The 12,471-nt window shown below is 43.1% G+C and overlaps 1 protein-coding gene across 2 annotated transcripts in view; it reads left to right on the top strand.

Annotated features, from left to right (window-relative positions):
• Nucleotides 1-12,471, top strand: part of celsr3 (cadherin, EGF LAG seven-pass G-type receptor 3) — a 100,350-nt gene that overhangs the window by 85,820 nt on the left and 2,059 nt on the right. Inside the window, exons 30-37 of one of the 2 annotated variants that reach the window (XM_072449338.1) lie at nt 320-446; nt 1,671-1,790; nt 3,448-3,545; nt 4,322-4,413; nt 4,704-4,877; nt 7,817-7,987; nt 10,340-11,020; nt 12,216-12,318. In XM_072449338.1, coding sequence (XP_072305439.1) covers nt 320-446; nt 1,671-1,790; nt 3,448-3,545; nt 4,322-4,413; nt 4,704-4,877; nt 7,817-7,987; nt 10,340-11,020; nt 12,216-12,318 — 1,566 coding nt within the window. The remainder of the gene's footprint in view (nt 1-319; nt 447-1,670; nt 1,791-3,447; nt 3,546-4,321; nt 4,414-4,703; nt 4,878-7,816; nt 7,988-10,339; nt 11,021-12,215; nt 12,319-12,471) is intronic. The other variant, XM_072449339.1, reaches the window with a different exon arrangement.

Genomic DNA, 12,471 nt, shown 5'->3' with positions numbered 1-12,471 from the left:
TTACCCGCGCTGTCCCATATATCTACATTGTAACTACGCTCGGATTAGTTCTTAGACTTGACAATAAACATTAGAGCTGTCAAAAGTATCGAAAATCAGATACTATTCGACACAAAACATTTTCCAATACAAAATAAATCGAATAAACTGGACAGAATTTGACCTTTGCTGAACAGTTTTTGAAGGATCTTGAGTTTGAGTACAGCGACAACACTATCTTCAATACAAATGAGGATAGAAATTGTGTTATGGGAAAGAATATGTGTACACTAAGTAGTTTATATTCCAAATTTATGATAGCACATTGTGCCCCATTCAGAGCAACGATCCGCAGCTCGTTCCTGCTGCTGCTCGTGGCCTCCTCCTCCTGGTTCTGTGGGCTCATGGCGGTGAACAACAGCATACTGGTCTTTTACTACATCTTCAACCTGCTCTGCCTTCTACAGGTAACTGTTCTCTCCAGCTCTCCCTCGAGGTTTGGTTCTGCTTTAGTATTTAGGTTTAGTAGTCCGGCTCATTCCGAGAGTCGTGCTTGGATTATGCGGACCGTGTTTAGTTCCAGTTTAGTCGTGCTTTAGACCCCACACGGGAAATTACTTGGTCACAAAAACTGAATTGTAACCATTTTTAATAGTCAGTATAAAACTTTAAACAAAAAGGTAAGAATGCTATTACAATTGGTACAGTATTACAAAAAAACAAACAATTGGTACAGTATTACAAAAACTAACGTGAAAAACTAATGTGAAAGAACGCTAGCAGCCGGGTTTATTATTTGGTTTGAGCCTGGTTTTATCCTGGTTTGAGCCTGGTTTTAGCCTGATTTGAGCCTGGTTTGATCCTGGTTTGAGCCTGGTTTGATCCTGGCATGAACCTGGTTTGTGTCTGGTTTTATCCAGGTTTGAGCCTGGTTTTAATCCTGGCATGAGCCTGGTTTGTGTCTGGTTTTATCCAGGTTTGAGCCTGGTTTTATCCTGGCATGAGCCTGGTTTGTGTCTGGTTTGATCCTGGTTTGATCCTGGTTTGAGTTGATCCTGGTTTGAGCCTGGTTTGAGTTGAGCCTGGTTTGAGCCTGGTTTGAGCCTGGTTTGAGCCTGGTTTGATCCTGGTTTGATCCTGGTTTGAACCTGGTTTGATCCTGGTTTGAGCCTGGTTTGAGCCTGGTTTGAGCCTGGTTTGAGCCTGGTTTGAGTTGAGCCTGGTTTGATCCTGGTTTGAGCCTGGTTTGAGCCTGGTTTGAGCCTGGTTTGAGCCTGGTTTGAGCCTGGTTTGAGCCTGGTTTGAGCCTGGTTTGAGCCTGGTTTGAGCCTGGTTTGATCCTGGTTTGATCCTGGTTTGATCCTGGTTTGAGCCTGGTTTGAGTTGAGCCTGGTTTGATCCTGGTTTGATCCTGGTTTGAGCCTGGTTTGATCCTGGTTTGATCCTGGTTTGAGCCTGGTTTTATCCTGGTTTGAGCCTGGTTTGTGTCTGGTTTTATTCAGGTTTGAGCCTGGTTTGAGTCTTGTTTGATCCTGGTTTCATCTTGGTTTTATCTTGGTTTGAGCCTGGTTTTATCTTGTTTTGAACCTGGTTTGAACCTGGTTTGAATCTGGTTTGAATCTGGTTTGATCCATATTTAGCTCTGTGTTGGTCCTGTTTAAAGGTTCACCCATGTTCTGCTGTTGTTCCAGGGCGTGTGTGTCCTCCTGGTCTTCACAGTATTTAATACAGAGGTGCAGGAGGCCTGGAGAGCCATGGGTCTGGGGAAGAAGAGCCCAGGAGAGGAGCCGCCTCGACCACCACAAAACACTGTGAGTATATACATATTATTCATATTTAAATACAATTTATATTCCACTGGTGGTCACTTCTTTAGCCACTTTGGTTACTGAGTCGCTTGTGCCACACTTTTATATCCATGGGTTTTTGAGTGATGAAACTCAAGCACTTTTGAATAGAAATTTAAAAAAAAATTATATAAATTAAATATGATATATTTTGAATGGGCTCAAGTCCTCACCATGTCACCTATACACAGAAAACTGAAACCCATGTAAAGATACTGTAATATTAGAGAACTAAGTATTATGCAATTCTATGGCAATTCAGTTATTGGTAATATTTGTCTACCCTATTTACAATTGCAACCATCTATTTCTTCTGTTTTCTACAAATTTTAGTTTATGTTAAAAAGGCAGAGAAAGAGAGTAAGGAAGTAGTTTAAACCTTTAGTGCGAAGACACACTGCTCAATTCTTGTCCAATTTATAAATACTTTTATTAAAAATGTATGATTTACTCAAAGTCAAGATGATCCTGGTTCAAGACAACACTCTCTGTATGTTTATTACTATCCCCACGTTACGTCATACTGGATGGGGCTCATCTGGGGAGAAAGCAGGGTTAAAAAGCGTATGTTTTTAGTTGAACCGTGAAGGGTTAACATCGGCCCTGGGGACAAAATTAGTGGTTTTCAGAGGTAAGAAAAGGTTGGATATATGCATTTTAAAGCAAAGAGGTGGGTACGCTTTAAAATAGGTCAGGGAGAAGGCCCTTAAGGCTAAATGGAGATATGTAATGGACAAGAGGACAAGCAAAAAAGGCAAAGAAATACATACATGTGGATGTAGCAGACGTATGGAGATTAAGAGAAGCCTAGTCATTAAAATAATCATATAATGTAGTTATTTATTCAACTTAATTACTCATAGTGTATGGTACAACGTTGATTGAGCTAAACGTATATAGTTAACCATATTTGATTCGTTTTTAAATCAAATATGGTTTAAATGTCTGCATTAAAGTTACGTTATGTACGGTTTCTACAAGTTTCATGTGTAGAGTCTGAAACCTCACAACTATTCTCCTTGAAGACGTTGGGGTTTTGCCTGAAATATTACACAAAACAAGCAGGTGGGCCCCCAACAAAGTATTTCTTTGGCAATAAAAACAACTAGAATTGAATAAATGAAAAATAAATCTGAACATTTCAGGTAAAGCGATATATTTTGGGACAAGCAGGGGATTTAGTGCACGTTTAAAAGTGTCAGGGTAAAGATGTTTCGCTACTCATCCAAGTAGTTTCTTCAATTCCTCTGACAGAAATGCTGAGTCTGCCTTATCTGTCTGAAGGGAAACTCACTGAAACTAACACAAACTACTTCTTTACAGTCGGGAGCATCAGCTGTTAGTGAAGTATTTAGCTCGACGCTGAAGGTGTGAACTGTCACCTGAGTCACAGTTGCACAATCGTTTAAGCCCTTAGTGAGACAAGGCCGTGACTCACCAGTTCTCTTCACTCTAAAAACCTTTGTCCAGTTGCCAGAATTAATGTTTATTTTGCTATGGAACCTGCCATGACGATCAAGGGTCTACGCATTCAGCTTGTTTCCACATCTTAAAGGTTTTGGACGATACAGTAATTACGTGTTTGTGTGGAGGTTCACTTCTCGTCTTCTCCCTCTCTTAGACGCAGAACCCCTATCACAACGCCTCTCTCCTGGAACAGAGTGGTCTGCACAAAATCACCCTGGGCACCTCCACTGTCTCCTCTGTCAGCTCAGCCAGGTACATTTGCCATAGAAAGGAACATAATTGTGGTCACTGTATCACATCGTATTGTATAGCAATGCCATGTGACATTTGTTAAAGAGCATATGACTTTGTTTACTTTGTTCCTAGTTTGTGAATCTTGTTTTTATTCACTGACAATGGCAATAAACCTTTTCTGATTCTGATTCGGATCATAGTTTAACATCAGTAATGTGGCAATTTGTGGAGAAAATTTGTAAAATAAGTTGAAACATTGCAGGTAGTGCTGAGAACTAAAACAATCCCATCGAAAATGTAGAAACAATTCACATTATCATTTGACAAACAGAAGGTGTCATCAGGACATTCTAACTATTGTTTTATTTATATGGCTTTGGCCCTTGTTTACAATATGGTAACATTATAAACATCACAAAAATGGTCAAAACTGGAGAAAAACTGTGAAATCTTAAATTGAATCTTGTTCATTGTGTTTTGGCGCACTGTGTAGTCCAACATGTCATATGCTTTTTAAGATATAATAAATACTTTTATAGATATATCCTAATGCATCTAGAATGTCATTAATGGTTTGAAGAATGTAATATGCTTGAGGCTGTGGTCATGATTCTTCCACTCTTCAGTGGACTCAAAGTTCATTGGGCCAGGGAGCAGCAGATGAGGACTATTTGAAGTAACAATGTTAGATGTATTCAGAGCAACATTAATGTCCCTCCAGACAAATATATGGACCACTGCCTGCCTGTGAATACATAGGTTATTAAATTAATATGTTTTATTACGTTCCACAGAGAAAACCTTCTGGCACGAAAAACTTTAGACCAGACCATCGGCCACACGGGAGCTACAGACCTGGACGTGGCCATGTTTCACCGAGATGGAGGTAAAGGTCACAAGACAACTACGCCGAGATTAGTCTAGTTTCCAGATTGAGATGGTTTTACAGAGGAGGGATTGTGAAGATATGGAAAGACAGGAGCTGTGTCTAAAGAGGATATTCGCGGATGTTGAGACATGAGACACACAAAATGTTTGATTAGTAAATAATATTACCACCACTCAATAAAACAAGGAAGAAACTGAAAACATGGCAGTTTATATTTGTGTAATGAACAAATACAGAAATCCAGTTTTATCTTAGTTTCGGCACATGTCATAAATGTGTTTTCTCAGGTGAGGAGTCGGACTCAGACTCAGACCTTTCGATGGATGAAGACCACAGCCTGTCCATTCCGTCCTCAGAGAGCGACGACAACGTCCGACTGAGGGGGCGGATCCAAAGGAGATTCAAACGGACTAATCAGGGAGAGATGCTTCTCACTGAACCCGCCCACAACGGCACCAAAGGTAAATGTGTGAATGGACTTTTTACACGTTTACATCAGCGGTCCCCAATCGGCACAATTTCCAGGGTCCGGTTGAAGGGGGCAGGGCCAGTAACAGCCTAAAACATGCATAAACCCTTGTTCTAAATATTTTATATTTGTCTTGTTACTTCTACTTGATGCTTTCTTGGCTCTATGTTTTCATAGTAAAACACAGGGACATAGCAATACACAGGGGTGGTGAACCCGTGAGCTCTTGGCCAATCAGAATGCGGCTCTTGGCCTCATATCAGATTTGATGATTATGTCCCTGAAACATTTGCAGTATCTGAATGGGACAGTATGTGAAGGTGAAGGGGACAGTATCTGAATGGGACAGTATGTGAAGGGGACAGTATCTGAGACAGCAGGGGTTACCGTAATAGGAATGCTACGTCATAAATGCACAAATATACAGCAAGTTGCATATGTTTTATGAAAATTCATCATAAAATAGAATCATTTTTGGTTCTTGGCCTCGGACCACTTAACCACCCCTACATACAAAACAAAATAATGTACATTTGAATATATAACAAAATAAGAGAAAATGTTTTCCCCTCAAATTATCTGATACACCTGCGAAAAAACAAACATGCACAGTAGTTGTTGTAGTTGTAGTATATGTAGTAGTTGTAGAAGTTGTAGTAGTTTTTGTAGCAGTTTTAGTAGTCATAGTATATGTAGTAGTTGTAGTAGTTGTAGTATATGTACTAGTTGTAGTATATGTAGTAGTTGTAGTATATGTAGTAGATGTAGAAGTTGTAGAAGTTGTTGTAGTTGTCGTAGTAGTTGTAGAAGTTGTAGTAGTTTTTGTAGTGGTTGTAGTAGTATAGTTGTAGTAGTTGTAGTAGTTTTTGTAGCAGTTGTAGTAGTCATAGTATATGTAGTATATGTAGTAGTTGTAGTATATGTAGTAGTTGTAGAAGTTTTAGTAGTTTTTGTAGTTGTAGTAGTAGTAGTTGTAGTAGTTGTAGTAATTTGTGAGAATGACCTGTTTTGATTGACTGTTGAAGGTCTGTTGTCAGGCAGTCAATGTCAATAAATCCACACAGTGATCAATACTGGGCTCATGCTGCAGCTGTGTCATGTGACTTCAGCGGGATGTCATGTGACACTGTGGTCAATACACATATACAAAGGCCAAGGTCAGTTCGGATCAATGCGTCTGTTTTGACTGACAGCCGACTGAGACTAATGACATTTTTAAGTATCATACTCAGATATCCAAGATGAACTCTAAGATTTAGCCCTGGTCCTGGTCTGGTCTTGGTCTGGTCCTGGTCTGGTCCTGGTCTGGTCCTGGTCTGGTCCTGGTCTGGTCCTGGTCCTAGTCCTGGTCCTGGTCTGGTCCTGGTCTGGTCCTGGTCTGGTCCTGGTCCTAGTCCTGGTCCTGGTCCTGGTCCTGATCTTGGTCTGGTCCTGATCTTGGTCTGGTCCTGGTCTGGTACTGATCCTGGTCTGGCACTGATCCTGGTCTGGTCCTGGTCTGGTACTGATCCTGGTCTGGCACTGATCCTGGTCTGGTCCTGGTCCTAGTCCTGGTCCTGGTCCTGGTCCTGGTCTGGTCCTGGTCTGGTACTGATCCTGGTCTGGTACTGATCCTGGTCTGGTCCTGGTCTGGTCCTGGTCTGGTCCTGGTCTGGTCCTGGTCTGGTCCTGGTCTGGTCCTGGTCTGGTCTGGTCCTGGTCCTAGTCCTGGTCCTGGTCCTGGTCCTGATCTTGGTCTGGTCCTGATCTTGGTCTGGTCCTGGTCTGGTACTGATCCTGGTCTGGCACTGATCCTGGTCTGGTCCTGGTCTGGTACTGATCCTGGTCTGGCACTGATCCTGGTCTGGTCCTGGTCCTAGTCCTGGTCCTGGTCCTGGTCCTGGTCTGGTCCTGGTCTGGTACTGATCCTGGTCTGGCACTGATCCTGGTCTGGTCCTGGTCTGGTCCTGGTCTGGTCCTGGTCTGGTACTGATCCTGGTCTGGTCCTGGTCTAGTACTGGTCTGGTCCTGGTCTGGTCTTCGTACTGGTCCTGGTCTAGTACTGGTCTGGTCCTGGTCTGGTCTTCGTACTAGTCCTGGTCTGGTCCTGGTCTGGTCCTGATCTTGGTCTGGTCCTGGTCTGGTCCTGGTCCTGGTCCTGGTCTGATACTGATCCTGGTCTGGCACTGATCCTGGTCTGGTCCTGGTCTAGTACTGGTCTGGTCCTGGTCTGGTCTTCGTACTGGTCCTGGTCTGGTCCTGACCTGGTTCTGGTATTGTCCTGTTCCTGGTCCTGGTCCTGGTCCTGGTCCTGGTCCTGTGGTCTGGTCTGGTCTGGTGGGTTCTGCCGTCGCCACAGCTAGCATGCTAACAGCACACTTCCTGCTTCACAGAGAATAAAACGCTCTATAATTAGATGCAGACAGCACACAGCGGTCTCATTTTCACACTTGGAGCTGCTTCTACAATGCATCTGAAATGGGGCAAAACACAATTTACTTTATTACATGAAAAAAAACATTGGTAGAGACCCTTTAACTTTGTTTATTTGGGCTTTTTCATTTGTACTCCAGATTTAGCCATGTTTTGTGAAAGTCCTGGTTTAGTTTTTGTCAGTCCAAGAAATGTATTCATTATTACTAGTGTAATTTTTGTCTGAATAATACAACTCAAAAAGCAAAAGTTGATGGTCAAACTGCAGCCACAAGGGGTCAGGAATGTAACCAATCAATAGAACAGCGCTCAAGGCAGTTTATTTCAGCTTAACTTCCTTTTCCTTTAGTCCTGTTTTAGACCAGGTTTAGTCTTGGTTTTACATGGTCCGTGTCTGTCCTTCGTCCTGGTTCACGTTTGATCTAGTCCTGGTTCAGTCCTCAGCCTTTTCGTATCATCCAGTCATCATCATCATCATCATGAAGTCCAGCCAAGTCCTAAGTCCTGGTTTTGTTATAGACCTGGATGGGAACGACCTGCTCTCCTATTGGCCAGCGGGGGAGCAGACAGACTCCATGCAGAAGTGGGGCTCGGAGCGCCCCCTGGGGTCCGATGCGGCAAACAACAACATGGAGGCAGCTTTAACCAGTGGAGACGAGAGCGCGACGCAGGGACACAGGCATCGAAAAGGTCTGGACCCATCAAGACTTTTCAAAACCTGCCTTAGGATGAGTGGGCAATGATAGATATGTGAGGGAAATAACCTTTTTTGTTGTATTTTCTGGCCTGAAGGCTGTATTGGACACGACAGCGGTAGTGAAATGATGAGAGAGTGAGTATTGAGACATGCGGCCAACAGTCGAGACCAGGAGGCGAACCCTGCGAGGCCGATGTGGTGACATTCACATTTGTGCAACCGCTTAAAATTAAACCCATCAACGAAGATGAGACCAGCGACTGTAAAACTTTTCACAGAAGTACAAATATTCTGAAATATTTGGCCTCTGGGGCTAAACCAAGGCTAAACCAGGACTAAATCATGGGTCAAAAACCAGGCTTTACTTTAGGGCTGAAGCTGTCTTTTACAATTGAATGCATTTGCTGAGGAATCCGAGTACCACCCATCAGTGGTGCAGGTACCACGGTTTGAGAAGCACTGCTCTAAGCACTGAGAGAGAGTAGTAAAGATGAGGAGGAGGATTACGGCACAGCTGAAACATCAAGATGAAGGAGTGCATTTGACAGTAACAGCAGGAAGGAGAAAGGGACTAAACAGTTGCTCTTAAAGCCTCACTGTGTATCATTTTAGTCAGAAAGTAGACTTAAATAAAAGCATATTTGTTTGTTTGGTTGATTTTATTGCATTGAAAGTGCCCTGCCTGACTTGTACTTGCGCTGGAGGATGTACTCCATATTCATCTCCAGGGAGAATGTTCTGAACTATGGCTGTAGCTTTCTAGTTCCATGGCTTCATGCAGGTGACATGCAGTGTTGCTTTAAGCTTTGTTCAATTTACTTCCAGTCAAACTTGTACAAAATGAATCCAGTACAGTTCAATTTTGATATAAAATGTAAAATATGTTTACGCTTTATTTCTCTGTGTCTCTGTATTTCAGCTTTGGCTAGTTTTGAAGCCATTTTGTGTATGTTGTTATTGGTTCAACAGCTTCATTTTTTTTAAATTCAATATAAGTTCAAGTTCAACCAGGACATGGGACTAAACCATTTTTCAGAATCAGACTCAGAAATGGTTTATTGCCATTGTCAATGAGCAGAATTCACAAACATAGGAGCTTGCTTTGGTGATTCAGTGCAACATAAAACAATGATAAAACAACCTATATAAGTCAAAAGGAAAAACTATTTAAATGCCATATGATAAAAAATTAAAATAGACTTAACCCAAGTCTAAACCAAGACTGTTTACTTTGAACAATTTCCTAATTTTCTTATGGTTTTAATCTGTTCATTACACATTTTTTCATGGCTCTTGCTGTACCTATCATAATCTCTGTGTCAGTGTAAAGTCTTTCGTCCTCCTTGGCCAACCGCATTGTTCTGAACAATAACCTCAGATATAGAGCCGGCTTATTTCCCTGAAGACGTGAGTGAACCGGAGCTTTTAATCACCACGTTTCACTGGAAAACCCCAATACTCTGGACAAATATAAAACGGGACACACAGTACATGTTTGTCCCAGCTCCTCTCGACTAATAACATCAACACAAGTGGTTTTGGCACAGCTTTATTACACAACCTAAAAGTGGAACGTCGATAAAGACTTAAGGATTTATATAGCGTTTGTCAAGATGCTCAAAACACTTTACTTTCCATTACGTTCAAGCGGGGCTGCCTTTCTGCTCCCTACACACTGACCTTCAAGCCATCCGCTGCCTCATAAGCAAAGTTACTTGATTGAAATGTACCAACTGTAAAAATCTGCTCTCGATCACGTTATACAAGTATGAACTGCCAACTTTATATTTCAAAAGACACATTTTGTACAGAATTGACTTCCTTAAGCCTACAACCGTGTCATAATGTTCCCTCACCTAAAAACTTACCTGGCGTTGTATTTTATTTTATTCACGCTTGTTTGATGAATCCTGAGCCTGTGACGTCATATGTAGCGCTCCGAGATCTTCTGTGCCGTTTTTAAGTCCATAAATCATTGCCTGACTCATTCTGAGCCTTTCTGCCTGAAATCACGTCAACAATTCAATCACGACTAGCTGCGCCCGGTAGTTCTCAGTCCACCGAACATGTGCAGTCTGGATTTCTGAGTGCGGGCTCACAATAGATGGCGCTCTAACTCAATTCCTGATGTGGGAAACGCCCGCCTCGTATCGTCATTTGTTGTCAAGTCATGTGTGATTCTTGTAATTGAGTTGGAAAACGTGAGCTGCAGAAGCCGAGGTACTCAAGAGCCTGTTTAAAGGCCAATGACGAGACAAATACTGCATAATACTTGTCCTTTAAGACGACCACTACAGAACCTGAGCTCTAAATACCTCACTCATCATGACGTTTGCTCTTCTCAGGGATCTTGAAGAACCGCTTGGGCTGCCCTCCCGCTCTCCAGGGCCTGTCGTCGATGGGCCGCGTCCCGAGCGAGCTGAACTGGTACCGCACCTCCACACTGGGCCACCGCGGCGTTCCGGCAGCCTCCTACGGCCGCATGTACTCCGCCGCCACGGCCAACGCCGCCAACACCGGCTCTTTATCCCAACCGGCCTCCCGCTACTCTTCCAGGGAGCACTTGGACTCCCTGGCTCGGAGGCAGCTGTCCCGGGACCCTTTAGGGCGACAGACTGTGGGCGGATCCCGGGACAGGCTGGACTCAAGGGGGTCCAGGGACAATTTGGATCTGCTGCCCCGAAGACGCGAGCTCAACATGGGCCACAACACTTTGGGGAGCCTTGGGTTGGAACGGTCGTCCAGGGAGAATTTGTCGGCCTCCCGGGACAGGCTGGACAACCACCACGCCTCTAAGGAGGACTTGGTGGTGGACGGGTACCTGGGCGGGCTGAGCAGGAGGCACACGGCATCCCGGGAGCATCTGGGGGGCACCGTGACGAGCAGTAGGTCCAGGGAGGGGCTGGACCAGAGCAGGGAGTGGCTGAGGACGCTGCCCCCCAGACAGACGTCCCATCCAGAGCCCCCCCTGTCTGCGTCGCCCCCTCCTCCCATCACAGAGGAGCAGGACCAGCCTCCCCCACCATGTGAGTACAGGCCAGGGGTGAATATATTTATCAGAGTTTTACAATAGTCAGTTTGCAGTTTGTGAAGAAAGATTACAGAAAGTAGTGCTTCATTCTAAAACAGAATTCTTCTACTCATGTCATCAAAAAGTGACGATCCAAAATGCTGCGACAATTTACGACTTTTTTAACAAAATAAAGGTATTATCAGGCATTATTATTCACCATCATAATTTCACTTAAACATAGTGAACATTTATGATTTTACGTTAAAAAAAAAGGGCCTAGTTTTTTCCAGTTTGACAATTTTGGTGACGTTTATAATGGTTTTACATGAGCGGCAGATGTGGGCCAAAATAATACTTAATAACACATTCAATTTGTCCAATTACTGTTGAAATAGTCAAGAGGGATTTTAGGTTTAGACCTCTAATTCCTTTTATTTGTCATTTCTTACTTCACAGATTGCCACTTGACTGATGTAAAACTATAATAAGTATTGAGCACACAGACGACCATGTGCACTTTAAGTCAAACTACAGATACCATAGGAACCAAAACGTTTTCTAAAAATGTACATGAAGTGTAGAAAGTAAAAAGTATTCCTCACAGATTTTGAGAACCGTTGAAGCGTTAAATGTGGTGATTTTGATAAAGAATTGTGCTGATTTTAGGTCAAGCGTAGCAATTTGAATGAATAATTACCTCATATTTACGTTTGATAAAAGTTGAGGCTTGATCTCAGAACTTTAAAGCAGGATGTCACGGTGAACATCCAAAAACACAACAACAACAAAAGCATCAAACCATATAAAAGTACTTGTAGGGAAGTAGAAAGTATATATACCTACTCTAAAATGTAATGAAGCAAAATAAAAGTACAGTACTTTTACTTTTGTACTTTGTTACTTTCCACCGCTGGCCTCCGTTATGCGCCGAGTGAGAGTGACAGGTAGATTCACCCAATCCCAGTGAAGCGTGACCCTCTCAGAAGAAGAAAAGATAAGTCATTGTAAAAAAAAAAAGTGTAGATTAATTATACCATTAATTATAACATCAGAATCACGAAGAGACATACAAAAAGTACATACAAGAATATCTCTTTAGCTGATTGTATATTTTGATCCATAGTTGACTCCCTCCTCCCCCCAGCACGTCCAGACACTGTGTAAAGTCGTTGCCATGTAACCCTTTAAAACAGCTTGTTACCTCCCAGGCCCCTCCCTGGACATCCTCTCCTCCATCTTGGCCTCGTTTGGCTCCACTGTCCTCCCCGTTTCTGAGACCAACAGTGTCTCTGAACTCTGTGCCCACTCGGAGTAAGTCCTGTGACCCCAGCACTAAACCCCTCCTACCTCTTCCCCCCGTCCCCCCTGTCCCGTCCTCGAGTCCTTTTAGACACACTTTCCCTTCTTCTCTTTTTGGATGCTAAACTCTTTCCATTGCTGTCTTTCTAAAGTAGCAGTAGTTTG

Source organism: Eucyclogobius newberryi, unplaced genomic scaffold, assembly GCF_026437365.1.
Source record: "Eucyclogobius newberryi isolate DKJ021-1_F unplaced genomic scaffold, fEucNew1.0.hap1 SCAF_17, whole genome shotgun sequence".
Classification (NCBI taxonomy): domain Eukaryota; kingdom Metazoa; phylum Chordata; class Actinopteri; order Gobiiformes; family Gobiidae; genus Eucyclogobius; species Eucyclogobius newberryi.
The sequence above is the reverse complement of the archived record's forward strand: the minus strand, read 5'-3'. Positions and strand labels throughout refer to the sequence as shown.